Source organism: Sparus aurata, chromosome 1 (genome assembly GCF_900880675.1).
Source record: "Sparus aurata chromosome 1, fSpaAur1.1, whole genome shotgun sequence".
NCBI classification, from domain to species: Eukaryota; Metazoa; Chordata; class Actinopteri; order Spariformes; family Sparidae; genus Sparus; species Sparus aurata.
The window spans coordinates 6,729,221-6,746,671 of record NC_044187.1 but is presented as its reverse complement, the minus strand read 5'-3'; the positions used below and the strand labels follow the sequence as shown (position 1 = coordinate 6,746,671).

The 17,451-nt window shown below is 44.6% G+C and overlaps 1 protein-coding gene across 23 annotated transcripts in view; it reads right to left on the bottom strand.

Moving 5' to 3' along the window:
- Positions 1 to 4,653: 4,653 nt before the first annotated feature.
- Positions 4,654 to 17,451, bottom strand: part of cacna1ab (calcium channel, voltage-dependent, P/Q type, alpha 1A subunit, b) — an 84,598-nt gene continuing 71,800 nt past the window's right edge. For 20 of the 23 annotated variants that reach the window (XM_030414890.1, XM_030414833.1, XM_030414918.1 and 17 more), the window contains 3 exons: positions 16,812 to 17,010; positions 15,364 to 15,602; positions 4,654 to 14,691 (listed from right to left, as the gene is read on the bottom strand). In XM_030414890.1, coding sequence (XP_030270750.1) covers positions 13,963 to 14,691; positions 15,364 to 15,602; positions 16,812 to 17,010 — 1,167 coding nt within the window. In that variant the 3' untranslated portion in view covers positions 4,654 to 13,962. The remainder of the gene's footprint in view (positions 14,692 to 15,363; positions 15,603 to 16,811; positions 17,011 to 17,451) is intronic. The other 3 variants (XM_030414818.1, XM_030414927.1, XM_030414969.1) reach the window with 2 other exon arrangements.

The window sequence follows — 17,451 nt, the reverse complement described above, 5'->3', positions numbered from 1 at the left end:
GTCAGCGTGTGACTTCAAATGCAAAAAGATCAAAAGTGTGAGTGTGGGAACAGGAAGTCAGTTTAAACATGTGGCTGTTTCTCTTCTTATAAAGAGGAAGTAATGATGATGTCTCTCCCTCCGTGAGTGAGTGTGTGTGTGTGTGTGTGTGTGTGTGTGTGCGTGCATTCAGTCGAAGATCACATGACCTCACGCCTCTCACGGGGCTGATCGTGGGGCTGAGATGTTTCATCACAGCAGAGGACTGACTAACTGTGAATGTGAATGAGTGCAAAATGCCTGCATGAGTGTGTGTGTGTGTGTGTGTGTGTGCAGCAGTAGCAGAGCTGGCTGAGACAGGAAGTGATGCGTCGATGCCAGCGGGCGACAGAATGTGTAGGAGGATTCTATTTTTAGACTCGGCTGCAGGAGAACACAGAGCACTCCAATACATCTGGGCCTGTGTGTGTGTGTGTGTGTGTGTGTGTGTGGCCATGATGCAGTGGGCAGGCTAATGGCCAGAGGCAAAGCTTTTAGTGTTTTTTAAATGTCCTCAAAGCCCAACAGATAATTGCATCTTTGCACAAAAATCAAATTAGGACATAATTCTTCTTATGTTTTTAAAGCCGTCTGTCGGATGCCACCCAGAGTGTGTTTCTCGAGGAGGAGGAGGAGGAGGTGGGAGACAGACAGACAGACAAATGAGTGGACAGGCAGACAGAGAGGAGGAGGAGGAGGAGGAGGAAGAAGGACAGATGTGAGGACGGCTGCAGGAAGAGCAGCGGCAGTGTTCAAAGAGAGGACGGGATGAAAAAAAAAAAGAAATAGCCGGAGGAAGGATGTCAATAAAACGTGACTACACGAGGAGGGGGAAGACACAGCAAATGGTTGTGTGAGTGTATCAGTGTGTGTGTGTGTGTGTGTGTGTGTGTGTGTGTGTGTGTGTCTTCCACAGCCCACATCCGTGACGTAGCACCAGACGTAGACAGAGAGGAGGAGGAGGAGGGAGACAGTCTGAGGACACTCAGTGAGGGGGCGTTTGATTTCAGCATGTTTAACGTTGTTATATGGAAAAGAGAGGCGGCCCGTTTGTCTCACCTGCGATGAGTCGACCGGGTTTTTAAAAAAAAAAATCTCTCTGCAGGAACGAAATGAACAAAATGTTCCAATCAGCGCTCCTCGACAACATTCAGGTCCATTGCACTACCTGCATTCAGTCCAATTAAAATAGAAATCAAGCTTCCCCTCAGGTTGTAATCAGGAAATTATGACCAATTTTAAAGGGAAACTCCACCAATTTTACACATCTAAGTGTGTTTACAGGACAAAAAGAAGCAAGAAGTGTGACATAGAATCAAACACAAACACCTGTAGTCCTTTAAAATCACTCTCCATACTGATAAGTCACCTTTCACCCCTCTTTAAATCGCTGTTAGCTTATGAAATTCTAATCATTAAAGGGCAACTCGACCAATTTTACACATTAAAGTGTGTTTACAGGTCACCAGGAGTGCTTACTGCATATTCGTGAAAAAGTTGTATAAAGCCTTTTGTAGCTCCAGAGGAAACTGCCCAGTTATCTGATAAATCACCTCCAGTGATGTCACTCAGTTGCATTGTGGGTAGTGTAGGCGCCAGGATTTGAAAAGCAGCTCCTGCAACACTGAAAGAAATGATGCAAATCGATGCAGCAGAATCGACGATATCACCCCCCCCCCCCTTTTTTTTATTCCACACAGTCTTCTTCCTTTTCAAAACCTGGTGCCTACATTACCCACAATGCAATGTAGCCACTGAGTAACATCACTGGAGGCAGTTTATCAGATTACATGCAGATTTTTGGAGTTAGAGGTGTTGAAGGTGACTTATTAGTGTTAAATAATCTCATCACACACGTTTCATCTTCTCTATATTTGATCTAAACAGACTCTCACTCAGACTTTGTTCAAAAAAAATGTTAAACAACAGCACTTATCGAAGCCTTGTGGGGTTGTTTGAGGAAATTGGACCTGGAAAGTCCTTTTTAGAAAAGAAAATGTAATAGTATAACTGAGCTATAATTTGTAATAGCGTCTCTAAAACGTTTTCCTGTCATGTATAATTATATTAGCTGTCTGTTACAGGTTCTCTTTGCCACTTCGTGTGTGAACTAACTGAATAACAGTTATTATGGATACATGATGCTGTTATTGTCCTGTTGTGTGTCTGAAAGCTGTCAAAACTGTCTGAACTAAAAACACTCATTTATGTAATCCTCTGTGATGAAGGGAGACGTACGCTACACACCGGTATAATTAAAACGAGTCAAAGTCCTGCGATGAAAATAATATTCAAGGAAAAGTAACCAAAGAAAAAACAGTATTTCAGTATCGAGGGTTCAGGTGCTTCTACTGATCGGTGTTCTGACCCGTCTCATCGATCAGCAAAGAAATAAAAGGACTTCACAGGAGACTTTTGTCATCAGGTGACAAAAATAAACATGTCACAGTTTGGTTAGGTTCAGGCAACAAATCTACGTCGTATTGTTTAGGAAAACAAGATGATACGAGCGTGCTTAACTTCCCAACGTGTGGACAGACTGTCTACCTCTAAATGTTTAATCTTATCCAGGTTGACGGATCAGGCTTAGTTAATTAGTTAATTAGTTAAACTTTTTTTTTTTTAATAAAGTCTGAGTAAGAGTCTGTTTAGATCAAATCTAGAGAAGAAGAAACATGTGATAAGATTATTTAACACTAATAAGTCACCTTCAACATCTCTAACTCCAAAAAACTGCATTTAATCTGATAAAGTGCCTCCAGTGATGTCACTCAATGGCAGTAGCATTGTGGGTAATGTAGGCACCAGGTTTTGAAAAGGAAGAAGACTGCATGGAATACAAAAAAAAGGGGGGGGGGGGTGATATCTTTAAATCTGCTGCATTGATTTGCATCAGTTCTTACAGTGTTGCAGAAGTCCGTGAGCTGCTTTTCCAATCCTGGCGCCTACACTACCCACAATGCAACTGAGTGACATCACTGGAGGCGATTCCTCTGGAGGAAAAGGCTTTATACAACTTTTTCACATCTGCATTAGTACTGAATTCTGTTAAGATTTAAGTAATTTACCGCTTTAACAAGCAGGAGCAGCTGAAAATAGTCCCATTTTATTCTGCAGGAAGACGTAGGTTGTAGTTTTCCAGTTCTTTACAACATGTCACATGATATTTTCTACAGAACTTAAAGACAAATGAGTCGTGTTATTTGTATGCAGGAGGAAGCGATGTGGGTTGACATATTAATCTGTACCTACAGCCGTCACATTAATGTGTCAGAGTAGAAAAACACTACAACACTTCCCCCTGAATAGTGTTAAGGAGCTACACTTCACTTGCAGGGTTTCTGCAGGGTCTTAAAAAGTCTTAAATACGTCCATATTTTGCATAAAGGTCTTAGATTAAATTTAGTTTGGTCTTAAATATGTACGTTCATTTACGCTTCCGTCGTCACCTTTTTTTTGCTTTGTTTCGGGGAAATGTGTTGGTGAGATTCAGTCAGCTCTGTGTGTTGTTCTTCTTTCTGAAGTATCAGGAACATAAGTGGCATTTTGCCAACAGCTTGGCCAGAATTTATCGCAGCACACTTTGCCAGTTCTGGAAAGACTTCGATGGCGGAATCTGCTACAACTACGGGAAAGTGTCAGTTTAACAAGTGTTGGCTTGAACAACCAGAATTCAGTTGGTTAAAAGCCGAACTTCATGATGAATTTGGAAGAGGACCCTCAACTTGGGCACACTCGGTGTGAAAGCGCTGGTGTCGCGCACAAAATCGGAAAAACACCAGTTAGCTTCTAAAACTCTCCAGCGAAGTCACGCTATCGCACACTTTTGTACGCCTTTGTCACCAGTTCCCAGTCCAAGTTCATCCAGTTCTGCTCGACCCGAACTCTGTGCCACCTCTGATGTCTTGCATTCAGGCGACATTCAAACCATCTTCGGCTCAACTTTGGGTGTCGAACACCGTTGCTTAATATTTTGGCAACAAATTTGGATGTAAAAAGTTGGTTATTTTTGAAAGTAATTCTGCGACCGCACTTTTTCGTACTTCGTAGGTGTTAAATTTAGTTCAAAATGGTCTCAAAAAGTCTCAAATTTGACTTGTTCAAACCCTGACTTGTCATTTGCACTTTGTGTAACTACCAGGACGCCTCCAAGTTCAAATCATAGACTGCATGTATCATGTAAAGACTTCATGGTCCCAGTCTATTTTTTTTTAATCTTGAGCCAATGTGATTAATCTCTAATGTTGTTGGGAGGAATATGCAAACTGTGATGTTCGAATAAAAGAATCTGACGGTCTTAAAACTACATTTCGACTTAAGACCTTCTTCAAGACAGGGCCTCAATAGATTAGGTTAAACAGGCAGGACTCAGTCTGTGGTGGTGCAAAGTCCTTAACAGATGTATGATCAATAACTGTGAATATAACCCTATTTATTGTGTTTGTTTAATCCTTAAGAGTGAAAGAATACAGTTGTGTTTGTCGTCATTGTGAGAGTAAACATGCACATTTGTCCGAAGTGTTGACCTTTCCCTTTAAATAAAACAATTTCCTACCTGTAATCAGACCCACGATTATCTGATTATGTTCAATCTGAGTGAAGTGCAGGATCAATAAATCAAGACAGGAGGATGGGTAGAATGCATTCTCTCTGGTTTATTCAGGTTCTTTAGGAAGAGTTCTGTTTGAAATTACAAAATGCACTGGTAGAAACAGCAGAGATAGATAGAGAAAGAAAACAGAGGGAGAGAAAGAGATGGTCAGAGCAAGAGAGAAAGAGAGAGAGAGGGAGGGAGAAAGACGGGATCTCATAGCCGGAATAAACGGGAATAACATCACCAGATTCAGGTTTCAGGCAGCTCTTTACTCTCAAAGGGATTTGTTTTTCTATCAAGGAAAAAGTTTTGTGTTCCTTCTCCCTCCTTTTTAAAATCATTTTTTCTTTTTTTTTTCCTGTAATGTTAGTTAAAGTGTTTATCTATCCTTTTGTTCCCCCCCACGGTTTTCCCCCCGTGAAATAACTGGCAAATATAACAAACAAACATTCTTTGATTTCATCACCAAAGTCATTTCCATTGTTGTTGTTTTTTTTTGCATGTTTTTTTTTTTTTTTTTTTTTAAATCAGGATGATTTTTTTTTTTTTTCATTTTTGTTGTTATTTTTTTTTTGGTCGGGTTTTTTGGATTTTTTTGTTTTTAAAAATAGAAGAAAAAAGAAACACATTGCTCTTAAAAACATCTATCTATATATATTTTTACATATATATACTTTTTTCTTTATATTTATTTTTATTTTTTTAATTCCTGAAGTTGACTTGTTACCCCACATAGTGGCATGCACATTGCACATGCAAATCTGTAATTAAATACTTCTCTTTTTATCTTAAATTGCCATGTATGTTTATTTTTTCTCTTTTTTTCCCCAACTTGCTTGAGTGAATCCTGTATGGTTTTCTACTGTGGCACTGGTTCGGTTTCTACTGGGTCGAGTGATGGTTTGCGTGGTGATGAGATGGATGGTTGAGTTGTTGCTTCAGAGAGTTTCCCCCCCCCCCGAGTGCATCTCTACGCCGACGACACTCCTACATCTCTTGGTGGTCGGATCTTTTCAAAAGATATTTAACCCTTTGTAGCTAAAATCAGATTGTAATATTCATTTTTAGGGGAGGGTTTTGTTCCTTATACATACTTATACTCCTTTAGCTTGACCTGGTTTGACTATTTCACCCAGTGTTGCAGCATCACACAGCTAAAGTACCATATATGTAAGGATATATAAAAGTAAATAAAGCTTAGAAATACATGTTTTTTAGTTGAAAACCACTGTGAATACCAAAGAACAAGAGACTGAAATGTCTCTAATCTTTGGCTAAAGTTTACAGGATTGGAATCAAATATCTTTTGACACCTCAATCAAATGATTGGTTACCTGAATTTTCTAAAATAAAGGAGTTAGTAGTTTATTTTGAAAGCCACACAACATAAAATGTGTTCGTTTCTGTTGCGATGACCTGTGGATGTGTCATTTTCCTCCTGTTTGGTTCAAGGATGTTACGTTTTGACGATATAACAATGAATCTAATGTTCTGGAGGTCAGACTATAATGAAATCTGTGCTACAAAGGGTTTAAAAAAAGAAAACGATCCCGCTAATTCTCAGATCTTTTGGCACCTCGAGATGTTTTTTTTTTGGGGGGGTGGTGGGAAGATCGTCCTCCTGTTGTCAAGACGCGAGGACAGATACTCTTGAAGCAACTCGGTTCACTGAGTTGATGGTGATGGAGAGAGAGAGCGATACATCCACAGATAGATGGAAACAGAGAGAGGGACCTTGAGGGGTTGCTATGGCGACAGCAGGAGACACTTCACTGGCGTCTCCGAGGGATCGTTTTCTCCTCTGAAGTACCGAGCCCGGCGCATATCAGAGATGAAAGTTTGGATAACTTGCACAGAAAATTAATAATTCACTCCTCGCACTCGTCAGTCCTGTCTTCAAAGTAACAACCCTGAGTGTTAGCATCAGGCTAGCAGTCCAGAAACAACTGCACCTATTCAACAAGATATCACTTTCGATGCAATGTCTTCTTTTTCTTTTTTTAAAGTTAGCAATGTTAGCAGCTAGCCAGCGAACAGCTAGCAGCTTGACATTTTCTTTGGAGTTGGTGGAGACCAAAACAGAGCTCAAAATTAGACTAAATTCATCAAGTGGACAGAGTAATGACGCCCAGTTAATGCTATGCTGCTCTGCGACTGTTGTGATTGGTCAGTAGCTAACTGTAAGCTAACACATTAGCCATTAGCACGTCTTAATACCATATCAGGGTTAGGGTTAGCAGTTGATTAGTGCAGCTTTAAGAATGAAATACATCAGGTTTCTCTTGTGTTAGTTTCTACATACTCGTCTTCACAACAAATTTAGTCATTTTCAGATTTCAAATGATTAATTCAAATGAGTGAATTATAGATTAATGTGCAGGAATCATCAAAGAAATTCACCCCCAATACCTGCAGGACCACACGAGGAACTGAAGACCCACACAAAGACGTTCACAAACCAAACACACACACACACACACACACACACAGCAAGCATGAACTCATTCAACCACACAAGCACACACAAACACACACACTGGACTGCACACACCTTTCATAATGAGTGACGATGGTGAAAGCTCAACCCCACCACCTTGTGAGTTATGAATGGTACTACACGAGGAGTGTGAGGAGAATGAAATGCGGAGAGTGAAGCACAAACACGATGAGTTTTTCCAGAAAGTTTATGGATTATATACACAAGAATTACAGAGCCCAAAATATACAGTAGACAGCATGGGAGAGAATGGGTGAGAGAAATGATGTGATTATCTACTGAAGCCTCCTCCACCCTCATCGGTCCAGGCTCGACTTAATGGTCCCGGAGGAAGGTGAGGAGCGGGTGAGGGAGGGAGGCGAAGATGGTGGATGGCGATGAGGACGTTAAAATGTTAAATGTGTGCGCGGTGATTGTCTCAGTGGGAGAAATCATGGTGTCCTGTACAGTGTAAGGCACTGAGGGGTTACCTACTGTAGCTGATGGCGTCAGGACACGCGCACACACACACACACACACACTAATAAATACATGCACGTTCACTCGCTTCCATATCTTCCTCTTACATGCACACACTCACAGTTAGTGCTGAAACATTTAGTCGATTAATTGATTAATCAACACCTGGAAAAATAAAGCAACAACAATACTGATAATTGATTAAATGTTTGAGTCACCTATTAACCAAAAACGGCAAACATCTTCTGATTCCAGGAGGATTTTGTAATAATTTGAGGGTTTTAACATGCTCAAATAATCCAGACGTGGTGGAAACGTACGTATTTTAATTGTTGCGGTGAAGGAAGTGACCGAATGGCTCACAAGGACCCAGGACTAGTTTCACCTGCATGTTTTAAATTTGGTACACTTGCGTATCGCACCTTTGCCTACAGAAAAGTCTGTTGTGGCCTGAAACCAGCAGGAAGTTGTTAATTTTGAATTAAGTCTCCAAGAGCTTTAAATATTATTACTTTTCTCTGTTTGAGATCCCTGTAAACTAAACATCAGGACTTGTGATAGCAGTTTCCCACTAATATATTCATTTAAACACATCACCTGTGCATCATTTACATTCGTTGTAATTGGACATTTTTAATATTTTTATTTAAGCCTTGCAACTTAATTATCTTATTCATTTCTTTCTAGTTTGCTCTAGTTTTTATTTTACACAACAAGAAATGCTACAAATTCCTTTGCAAATTCTTTACCTTTATCAATTCTTTATCTTGTGTCTTAATATTTCGTATCTTATTGGTTTTTGGAAACTATCTACGTTAATATTCAAGGTTTAGGTCAACATCTAAAATGAACTCATAGTCTTGAAATGACTAAATATATATATATAAAAAACATAATACATTTGAATTTCTCCAAGAATTTTCTGACTTCTTGAGGAGTTAATTAATCATAAAAATGAACAGTTTCAGCCCTAAACACACCGCTCACTCATACACACTCAGACATCAACACACACACACACACACACAGTAAACGTCTCCCTGTCGCAGCAGTAGCCCCGCCCCTCTCAAAGTGCGACCAAGCGTGGGCGTGTTTGAAGGTGACAAAAAAATGTCTTCTGAGCATGAGGATGAGCCCGAAAAGTGGTCCAGTGCCATTGTGAAATTGTGTGTTAACATCACTACGACCTCTGCTGCTGCTGCTGCCCCCCCACCCCCACCACCTCCCTAGGACCCCTCCCCAAAACACCCATTACATCATTAAAATCTCTCTCGATGCCTTTTTGACCCTCCCGCCCCTCCCTACCCGCCTCGCTCTTAACCCCCGACACACACACGCATGCACACATCTAGTGCTGTACAAAGGGGAGACCACGGCGTGGCTTCAGCTACATAAGCACAACTTTTGGCAGCACTACTGTACATTAAAAACCACTGTGTAGTCTTTTTTTTTTTTTTTTTAAAGAGAGCCCTTATTCGTGTTTTTGTCGACACGTTGCCTCACGACTGACCCACTGACACAATTTCACAGCCGACTGAGTGGATGGGTTGGTGCGGGATTTGTTAGTTTTTTTTTTTCCTTCGTCTCGTAACGAGGAAGAACATAAAGAGAATGATAAAGTCAGGAGGTTACGACTGATGGGAGACAGACGCCGGAGGTGAAGACGTGGAAAGCGGAGGTGGAGAGAAAGCATGACTGAGCAAAAAACCTTGTAATCCCCCCGTAACTCCATTCAGGAAAGTCAGTGAAACAACAAGAAAGAAAGAAAGAAAGAAAGAAAGATCGGATGTTCACTTTTCTTCCGAAAGAATGGGATTTTGTTCTCGGAAAAAAGCGCACACACACAACATGCTTTCACACAAGGGCAGTGTTGTGTGTCGGCCATTTTGGATCCGCTGTTACAATTCTGGACAAGCGAGTGGTGTCGTGGAGAGCCAAAATGGAGGTGGGTTTTTTCCCTGCCCGTCAGTCAACACGCTTGGCGTCGGGTGTTGGTGCGTCGGCAGGCTGCTGATGGGGAGGTGAGGTGTGATGTGGGTTAGTGAAGGAAGAGGGGGGGAGGTTGGGGGTGAGGGAGGGGGGGAGGTTGTTAACATCACAACGTCTGACGCCATGCCGGGTAAAACCATACAATAACTCAATCTGAGGCCTGCTTGTTTTCTTTAGCTTCCCTACGTGGTCTAACTACCTAGCTACCTAACTCTAGAGGGACCTGAGAAGTAAGCAAACTGCTTTGCACCTCTGTAAACCTCTCACTACACCGCCTGAAACTGGACCCGCGACATATCCGCGACAATGCCACACCTATTCCTACAATAGGGAGGTGAGGCCAAGAGGGCTAGCTTGCCAAGCAGCATCCGGTATATCAACGATGACTGTTTGAATCGTTAAAACTCGGAAAAACCCACAAAGCTCTGATTCAAACTGCGTGGATCTCTTTTGATTTTTTATTTTTTTTTGGCAACTCTTACAAAAACTTGTGTACGTTTGGATGGAAAGTTTAAAGCCCATACCGGATGTGATATTGATTCCTGCTTCAAAGTCTTCCCTCTTGGCTTGGTTTCCTCACCGCGGCCCAGTGTCAAAATCATTGCTCTCCATGTTGCTATGTTAGCATGGGAGACGGTGGGACTCGACTTTTTAAGGCGTAGTGTGGTTGATCTCGACTACTACAGAGGGTAAGGGGGGGGACGGACGGGAGCGGCCAGGGGCGAGGAAATCTACGGGGGTGGGTGACGAATGTGACTCTGATACAGAAGGCACTGTGGCTCTGTAGGGGGTATTTGGGAAGTATCCCCACATGCCGTTACCCCTCTTGATGCGAGGTGAGGGCAGAAGGGGGGTTTCGAGTTTGCGCCCCTCGACTCCCGCCAAACAAATCGACAATCAACGAAAAACAAAAAACCCCCCTATCCCCTTCTTCACTACGCTTATGCTCAACTGCGAGGCCTGGAGGCGACACATCGTTTCGGGAGAGGAGAGAAAGATGGAGAGGGGGAATCATCGGGAGGAGGGAGGGAAAAAAGACAGCGACAGAGGTAACATGAACGAAAAGGGGCTTCACTGCGAGGTGTGATGTCAAGTGACGTGTGCAAACGTGGTGTCGATCTTCGCATTTTTCCCCCAGATCTGTTTATTTTTTTTTTTTCCTCCTCCGTGTTTCATCAATCTGTTGTTACAGTACCACAGCGTTGCAGTTTCCGAAATAATACGATGAAGGATGCTCATGAGGTCTGCATAGAGTCAAAAACACGTGGACTGGGGTTTGTTTTCTGGCTTCAGCGACTGCGACGAAAAACAGCGCAAGTTTTCAAGAGTAGCTAGATCGTCGACCGTGTCATGAGCATGAACGGTATGCAAAATAAATAAACATCTGAAACTCTAATTATACTCTGTTATCTATAACTACATCTACTGCATTATGTCTAGATTTAGTTTATCATCTATAGTTATCTATACTTTATCATCTTGTCCTAGAGTTATTGAATATTCAATAATTGTTGTCCCTCATATAACAATAAGGATGAAATTATTATTCCTAAGTGTTTCTGTCCTGTGATGCCTTTTTTAGTGTCTTCAGTGTCGCTCTCTGGCAAGCTGAAAGAACAGATGTCGAAGCAAATGGACAGAAAAGAAAGGAAAAGGTAGATGAGGAGAGAGAGGTTGGTGGATACTGAAGTAGGTTTTGGCAGAGGAGGTTTTCAGCTTTGCTACAACCTCGTATGTTTGGTGATTTTGGTGACTGTTCTCTGGTTATCCAGACCTGAGAGTAGGGGCTGGAGGGGAGGTCAGCATTGGCACAGACGGGCAGACAGAAGGACTTACGAACCGACAAACGGACAGATATGGCGTCTCCTGGGCTACATCCACGTTTCCTGACTAGGACTGGACTCCATCTATTAATCTTACAAAGATACAGGAGGTTTCACTCCGGGTCTAGAAACCAGGAAGTGGCCCGGAGGCTGTCCTTTAGAGCGGGGAAGGTGGGGAGGATGTGTGCTGATAACTGCCCCCTGGTGGCAAAAAAAGAGAACAACACCACCTAATACTGACACCAACACTGTACCACCAATACTGTGCTGTCACTGCCGGCAACCGATCTCACTACAAAAACTACAGAGCCCGACAGAGGGTAAAGATTAAAATTGGTAGTTTTTTTTTGGCTGCAGGTGGAAGAATTCAATCGTGGTAGAAGTTTAACGTCAGTAAAACAGGGTTGTCTGAAGCCTCTGCAGTGTAAAAGGCAGACATGATATGATCTACTCCTGCATCTGAGCATGAAGTCTTGATCTTTGGGTTGGCTCGACAAGAGTGCTGACCCCACGAATCGTTGGAAGTCAGGTGCTGAAGCTCCCCTGACCTCTACCTCCACCATTCAGAAGAGAAACTGTATCTTAAGAGTTGCGTTACAACACGCAACGCTGCTAAGTGAATGTTCCCAAGCCGTCATTGCCCCGAAAAGTTGCAGGAAGGCATCAGGAACCCGGTAAACGTCATTGAACGGTGGGGGGGGGGGCGGGATAAAAAACATAACGGATGTAAACAAGATGGACATAGCATACTTAAAACTCCAAATAACATGACAACAAATCTACAGCAACAAGTTCTATCAATCAAACAATCAATCAACCAATCAATCATCAGTATCATCATCATCATTGTCATCGTCATTTTGCATTGACATTGATATCATTATTCATAAGACTATCATCATTAACAATAATAAATCAAGTGTGGTAGAAGTCCGCTTCTCTCCGCTCGTTCTCCCTCGTGTTTCTCGAGCGCGACAGGAAACGAGAATGTGATCCTGCCGTGTTTCCTGTCTTTTTTTTTTAATTGGTCGTAGAAACGCAGCTTTCGAACGGCGTCGGCAGAAAAAACTGAGACGAACAAAAACGGGCCGACTGTCAAAAGCCTGTTTCGCGTAAAAAGTAAAACTACAATTCGAGATGTTAAGAGAGAGAGAGAGTCTGAGAGAAGAGAACTTCTGTTTTTTTGAAAACCTAAATGCAAAGTTTCCTATAAAGCCCCCAGGTCCCACCCACACCAGTTAGATTTCCTCTCTAGTATGTATTTTAATCAATCATGCAGGTTTCCATCAAATTTTGGACTCCGAAAAAGATCAAAGGAGGCTGAGCGAATGCAACAGAAGAACCAAGCTCCAATGTCCGAAGAAGAACAAGAAGGAGAAGTAATCGATAGAAGAAATACTGAAGAAATTAGTCTTTTTCCCCATCCCTCCATTCCTCTCCTCCGCCCCATTCGACTGTGTGATGTCATTTCCTGTCGGGTCATCCCTCGCCTTGCGCCGGGTCGAGTAACCGAGGAGGAAGGGGCTTGACGAAGTGTCCGACTCCCCTCTCAAGTTACCTGAGCTCACTGCCTCCGCAAAAGCGCACTCGAACAGGAAGTGAGCCCACACCGTGCCCCGCCCCCTTCCTCTACCACCACCACCACCACCACCGCCGCCGGACAGGAAGTGATGTCACACCAGGTCCGTCAGCATTAAGTGAGTCTTTAACAGTAAACAGAGATGATAAAACTCATCAAATATCAGCCAGCACTGTGATTGGCTGGTTTTTGCAGTATAGGCGGAGCTTCCTGGTTCTGTCCCTTGGAAAGGAAAAAGGTTAAAGATAAAGTGGTTGTTCTCCCTTTTTTTCTTTTCATTGTTTGTCATGTAAAGTTTCATTTTTGTTCTTCATTGTTCAAGTTTGATTTTTCTGGAGGCATAGCTTGGCATGTAAGGGTTAGGGGGTCCTGGCTTTTTGATAATTTATTCTTCTTTAAACATATCAGTTCAAGGAGCAGAATCAAAGCGGTGGACTCTGTGTTCCAGCTCATGTTCAGGCTTTTACATTTGCAGACTTGGCCAGCAAACAGATAGCGCACATCTGGCGACACTAACCAATCGCGCAACAGTCTGGGAGAAGTGCTGTCAGGCCTCGTAAACGGCGATCGACTCCCGGCCATTTTACATGCTCCTCCCTTGCTTTTCCGGCCCCACGCCTCTCTCGTCCTCCTGCGGCCTGGCCTTGCTGGTCAAGCAGGGAATTCTTTAGTTCTGAGACTGAGAGAGGCGGAGGTGCACTGTGCCCCGGGTGTCTTGGCAGTCTCTTTGTCAGTTCATCCACGTGCTGCTCTCATTGATTTGAGTCTTACACAAAATTTGTAAAAGGCTATTTGCAGCACCTTCACCCCCCCTTCCCCACCACCCTTTTCCTCTCATTTAGAGTCCGAGGGCTAAAGGTAGAGGGTTCGGAGGGCGTTCAACCCCCATCCCAACATTTTCACCACTCCGCTTTATCAAAAGTCTACGTATCCAAGGCCAGAGCACCGGAGGCTGCTATTCTTCTTCTCCTCTCCTGCCCTTATCCCTCGCTCCCTGTGGTTGCTAGCACCAGTCATCCTCATCCGTCTCACTATAAGGTTCATGCAGGCCCTTGCGGGGCCCTCTGGCATGTGGGGGGCGGTGGTGTGGATGGGGTGGCGCCCCAGGTGGCCCCCTCCGATGTGGAGAAGGTGAGGATGAGCGGTAGCCATTGGGCACCCTACGTGGATGTGGGTGAGGGGGCGGAGGGGGCCCGTGGCGGGCAGTCCTTGGTGAGCGTGGGTGTGGGTGAGGATTTCCTCCGTGTGGGTGTGGGTTGCCATGAGAGAGGCTTTGCTCGTAGGCAGGGGGCTCATGATGCCGCTCGTACTCGTAGTCGCGCTCGTAGAAGGGCCCGTCGCCCTCCAGGCTGTCCCCAGGCGGGGGACCGCTCCAGCGGCCTCGATGAGGGGACCTAGGTGAGCCGTGGAGGGGCGAGCGCGGGGACTGGTGCCGAGGGGAGCGCGGAGAACCGTGCCGGGACCCGGAGCCCCCGTGGTGTGGAGAAGCCTGGCGTGACGGGGGCCGGTGGTGGTAGCCCCTGTCGTGGTCTGGTGGGGAGAAGTGTCTGGGGGAGGGCGAGCGCAGTCGGCCCGGACCCGGCGGACCGTAGCTCGGCTTTCGGACGGCGGGGGAGTAGGTGACATGTGGACGGGGTACAGCAGGGGTCTGGGGCAGCTGGCGACGGCCTCTCCTCGGAGTGCTGGTCCCCGAGGTGGAGGGGACCGGGCTGCCGCTCACCGAACTACTGCCCTACAGCAAAATGTAAACAAGGAAAATCAAAACGCACCGCCACAACAACAACAGAGAACAGAATAGAGCAGGATGGTGGAAGATAGACAGAACGATAGACAGAACGATAGATAGAACGTCAGATAGATAGATAGATAGATAGATAGATAGATAGATAACACCATTGAAAAATCATTAAAAAAAAACATAGTGATGAGGCAAAAAATTGACATCAAGAAGCCACACGTCACATTGAAGAAAAATGGACAGAGAGAGAAAAACAGTGATAAAGAAAAAAGCGTAACACAAAAAAGAGAGATTGAAATCCATAAGTAGGTGTATGACTTTGTGTGAACTCTTACTGGATAAGAGAACAGTAGTTGTGGTGGGTGAAAAGGATCACTTCATACAGAACAGTGTCTGTTTTTAAAATCAAAAATCTACATCTAGTGCAATAGAAACACAGCTCAGAGGGACGATGTGAAGTACCAGCATGAGCACTGAAGTGTTCACCGTGACAGTACAGAACATCCTGAAGGCTACAAGGGCCTTTATCCCACCTGCACTGGGTGCAAAGCTTTATCTAAGCTTTATATATGGAAATTAACTCAAGGACGAACAGAAAAGACAGTGTTGGACAGACTCTAATACATTACGCCCCTCGGCGTTAATCTCGCTGTCTGTGGAGCCCACCTGTCTGTGTCCTCGTCCATCGGGCCCCTCGCTGGGTGAGCGGGACCAGTGGCGGTCTTGGGGATGCCTTTGGGGGTAGTCATGGCGGTCTGGGCCGTAGCGCTCCTTGTCCATGGAGCTGTGATGGTGATGGTGGTGGTGGTGGTGACGGCGGTCCTTGGTCCGGCCGCGGTCGCGCTCGCGCTCCTTCGGTGGGAGGTCGCCCGACTGCGTGGTGGTGCTGAGGTCTGTGCCCAGGCCTACCAGGGAGATGTCTCAGTTTACATTTGAAAATACGAGATTGTTCATTATGTTGTCAGCTAAACGAGGCGAGGGCGCACACGTTAAGATTACAAATGTATGTGAAAACAAGCTAAACAGTAGTTGTATGAGATTTATTGGTCAAATGGAAGAAATAGATTAAATGCACCATACCTGCAGCAACGTGTCGGGAATAAAAAACACATTTCAAACCCCATCATTACTGAAGGATAAGTAAGCAGTGGAGAGTCTCCTCCATCAGATTAGAGAGCTCTCCAATTACAAAGGGGATTTAGAGTTTAACCGCGCCGGCCTCGTCGCATTAGTTTTACAGCTGAAGCCTGCAATTTGCACTCGCAATTAGTGATGAAGTGAGCTATCTGCATGCACCACGCTCTTTTTCAAGGACCAATTTGTGCCAAGACTTGACTTACATAAGATTTAGTGAATACAAACTTTACTGTCTGTCTAACAGAGTTGCTCTTCACCGAGGTTGTCTGACATGTTCTGGATGACGAGGCTCTGAGTGAGAAGCACACAAGTCTTGCAAAGACGTTGTCGCTGTGTCGGCGCTGGAGAAGTTACAAACATTTGTGAAGTTAACTTTCGTTTGTGAGAGACGTCCGGCAGTCACCCGTCAGAGCTAATGTTAACCTGTCTGTCATGGCTAGCTTGACTTGACTTGAGCTTTTCCATGTGTTTACTCACAGAAGCTTTTAATATCATAACGTACTCGGGCTTGAGGTAACGTTACGTAATAACTTTTCTCCCTCTGGCTAGGTGTGATGCGATCTCTGGTAGCGAGCCATCCTCAGAGACGGCAGCAGGGTGTTTGTTGCCTTCCTAGATAAAATGTTCCCACACAAGTTGCTAGTTGTTATGTTTAAAACAGAAAGTTACAGAAGTAACGTAGTTATCTCACCCCAAACTACAATGTTTTCCTAAACCTAACCAAGTAGTTATTTGCCTAAAACTAAGCCAACTGTGAGTGACCGACTATGGTGTGGTTCACTTGTTGCTGGTACGCTGCAACACCATTCAGTCAGTTATGATCTGAAGATGTTTGTGCCCATGGAGGCTGCTGCCATCAAAGACAGACTTTTAAAGAAAGCAAATTGAACTTTGAAGATTCATACCCTTTCAGACGCTGCACAGATGTCAGGTAGGACTTAAAGGAAGCGTGTAGATGTCTGCTACGAGTGACTCACCCGTGTCTGCGTCGGTGTATCTGGTGAGGGAGCGCTGTGAGGTACGGTGACTCCTGTCCCTGTTTCTGCGTCCGCCGTGTCTCCCCTCCTCGGACACCACCCTCTCCAGGGAGTAGTCGTCCAGCCTCACGCCCCGGCCCGGACGCCCGTGGACCAGGCTGGAGGTGGAGCGACGCATCGGACTGGTGTCGGTGATGGTCTGAGAGGACCAAAGGAAAGAGCAGAGGCAGAGAGGGAGAGGGGGGGCAGGCAGATAAGGAAGGAGAGAGGATGTGATAAGGTGAGCAGAAAGTGGTGGGGGGAGAGAGAAAGAAACAGAGGAGAGAAGAAGTGAGATTTGAAGCACTGCGACGTCCTTCGTCCGCGGCGAGAAGGACGACACTCTCAACACTCGCTAAGCTGATTTTGATGAGCGTATGACACGACTACAGACCTGCACATGGTGGGATGTCTGTCAGATTTGTGCATTCATTCATTTGTTTACATGCCTATTCAATGACGATAACTGACTCGGGTCAAGCAGCAGTGGCACGTTGTCTCGGTTTAGGCGGGTGTTGGTCAGCCACACGAGGACAATGCTGCATTTTCCTCATGATAATACGAACAGTTTGTCCGCGGTTCTGTCCTGTGTGGCGACCTG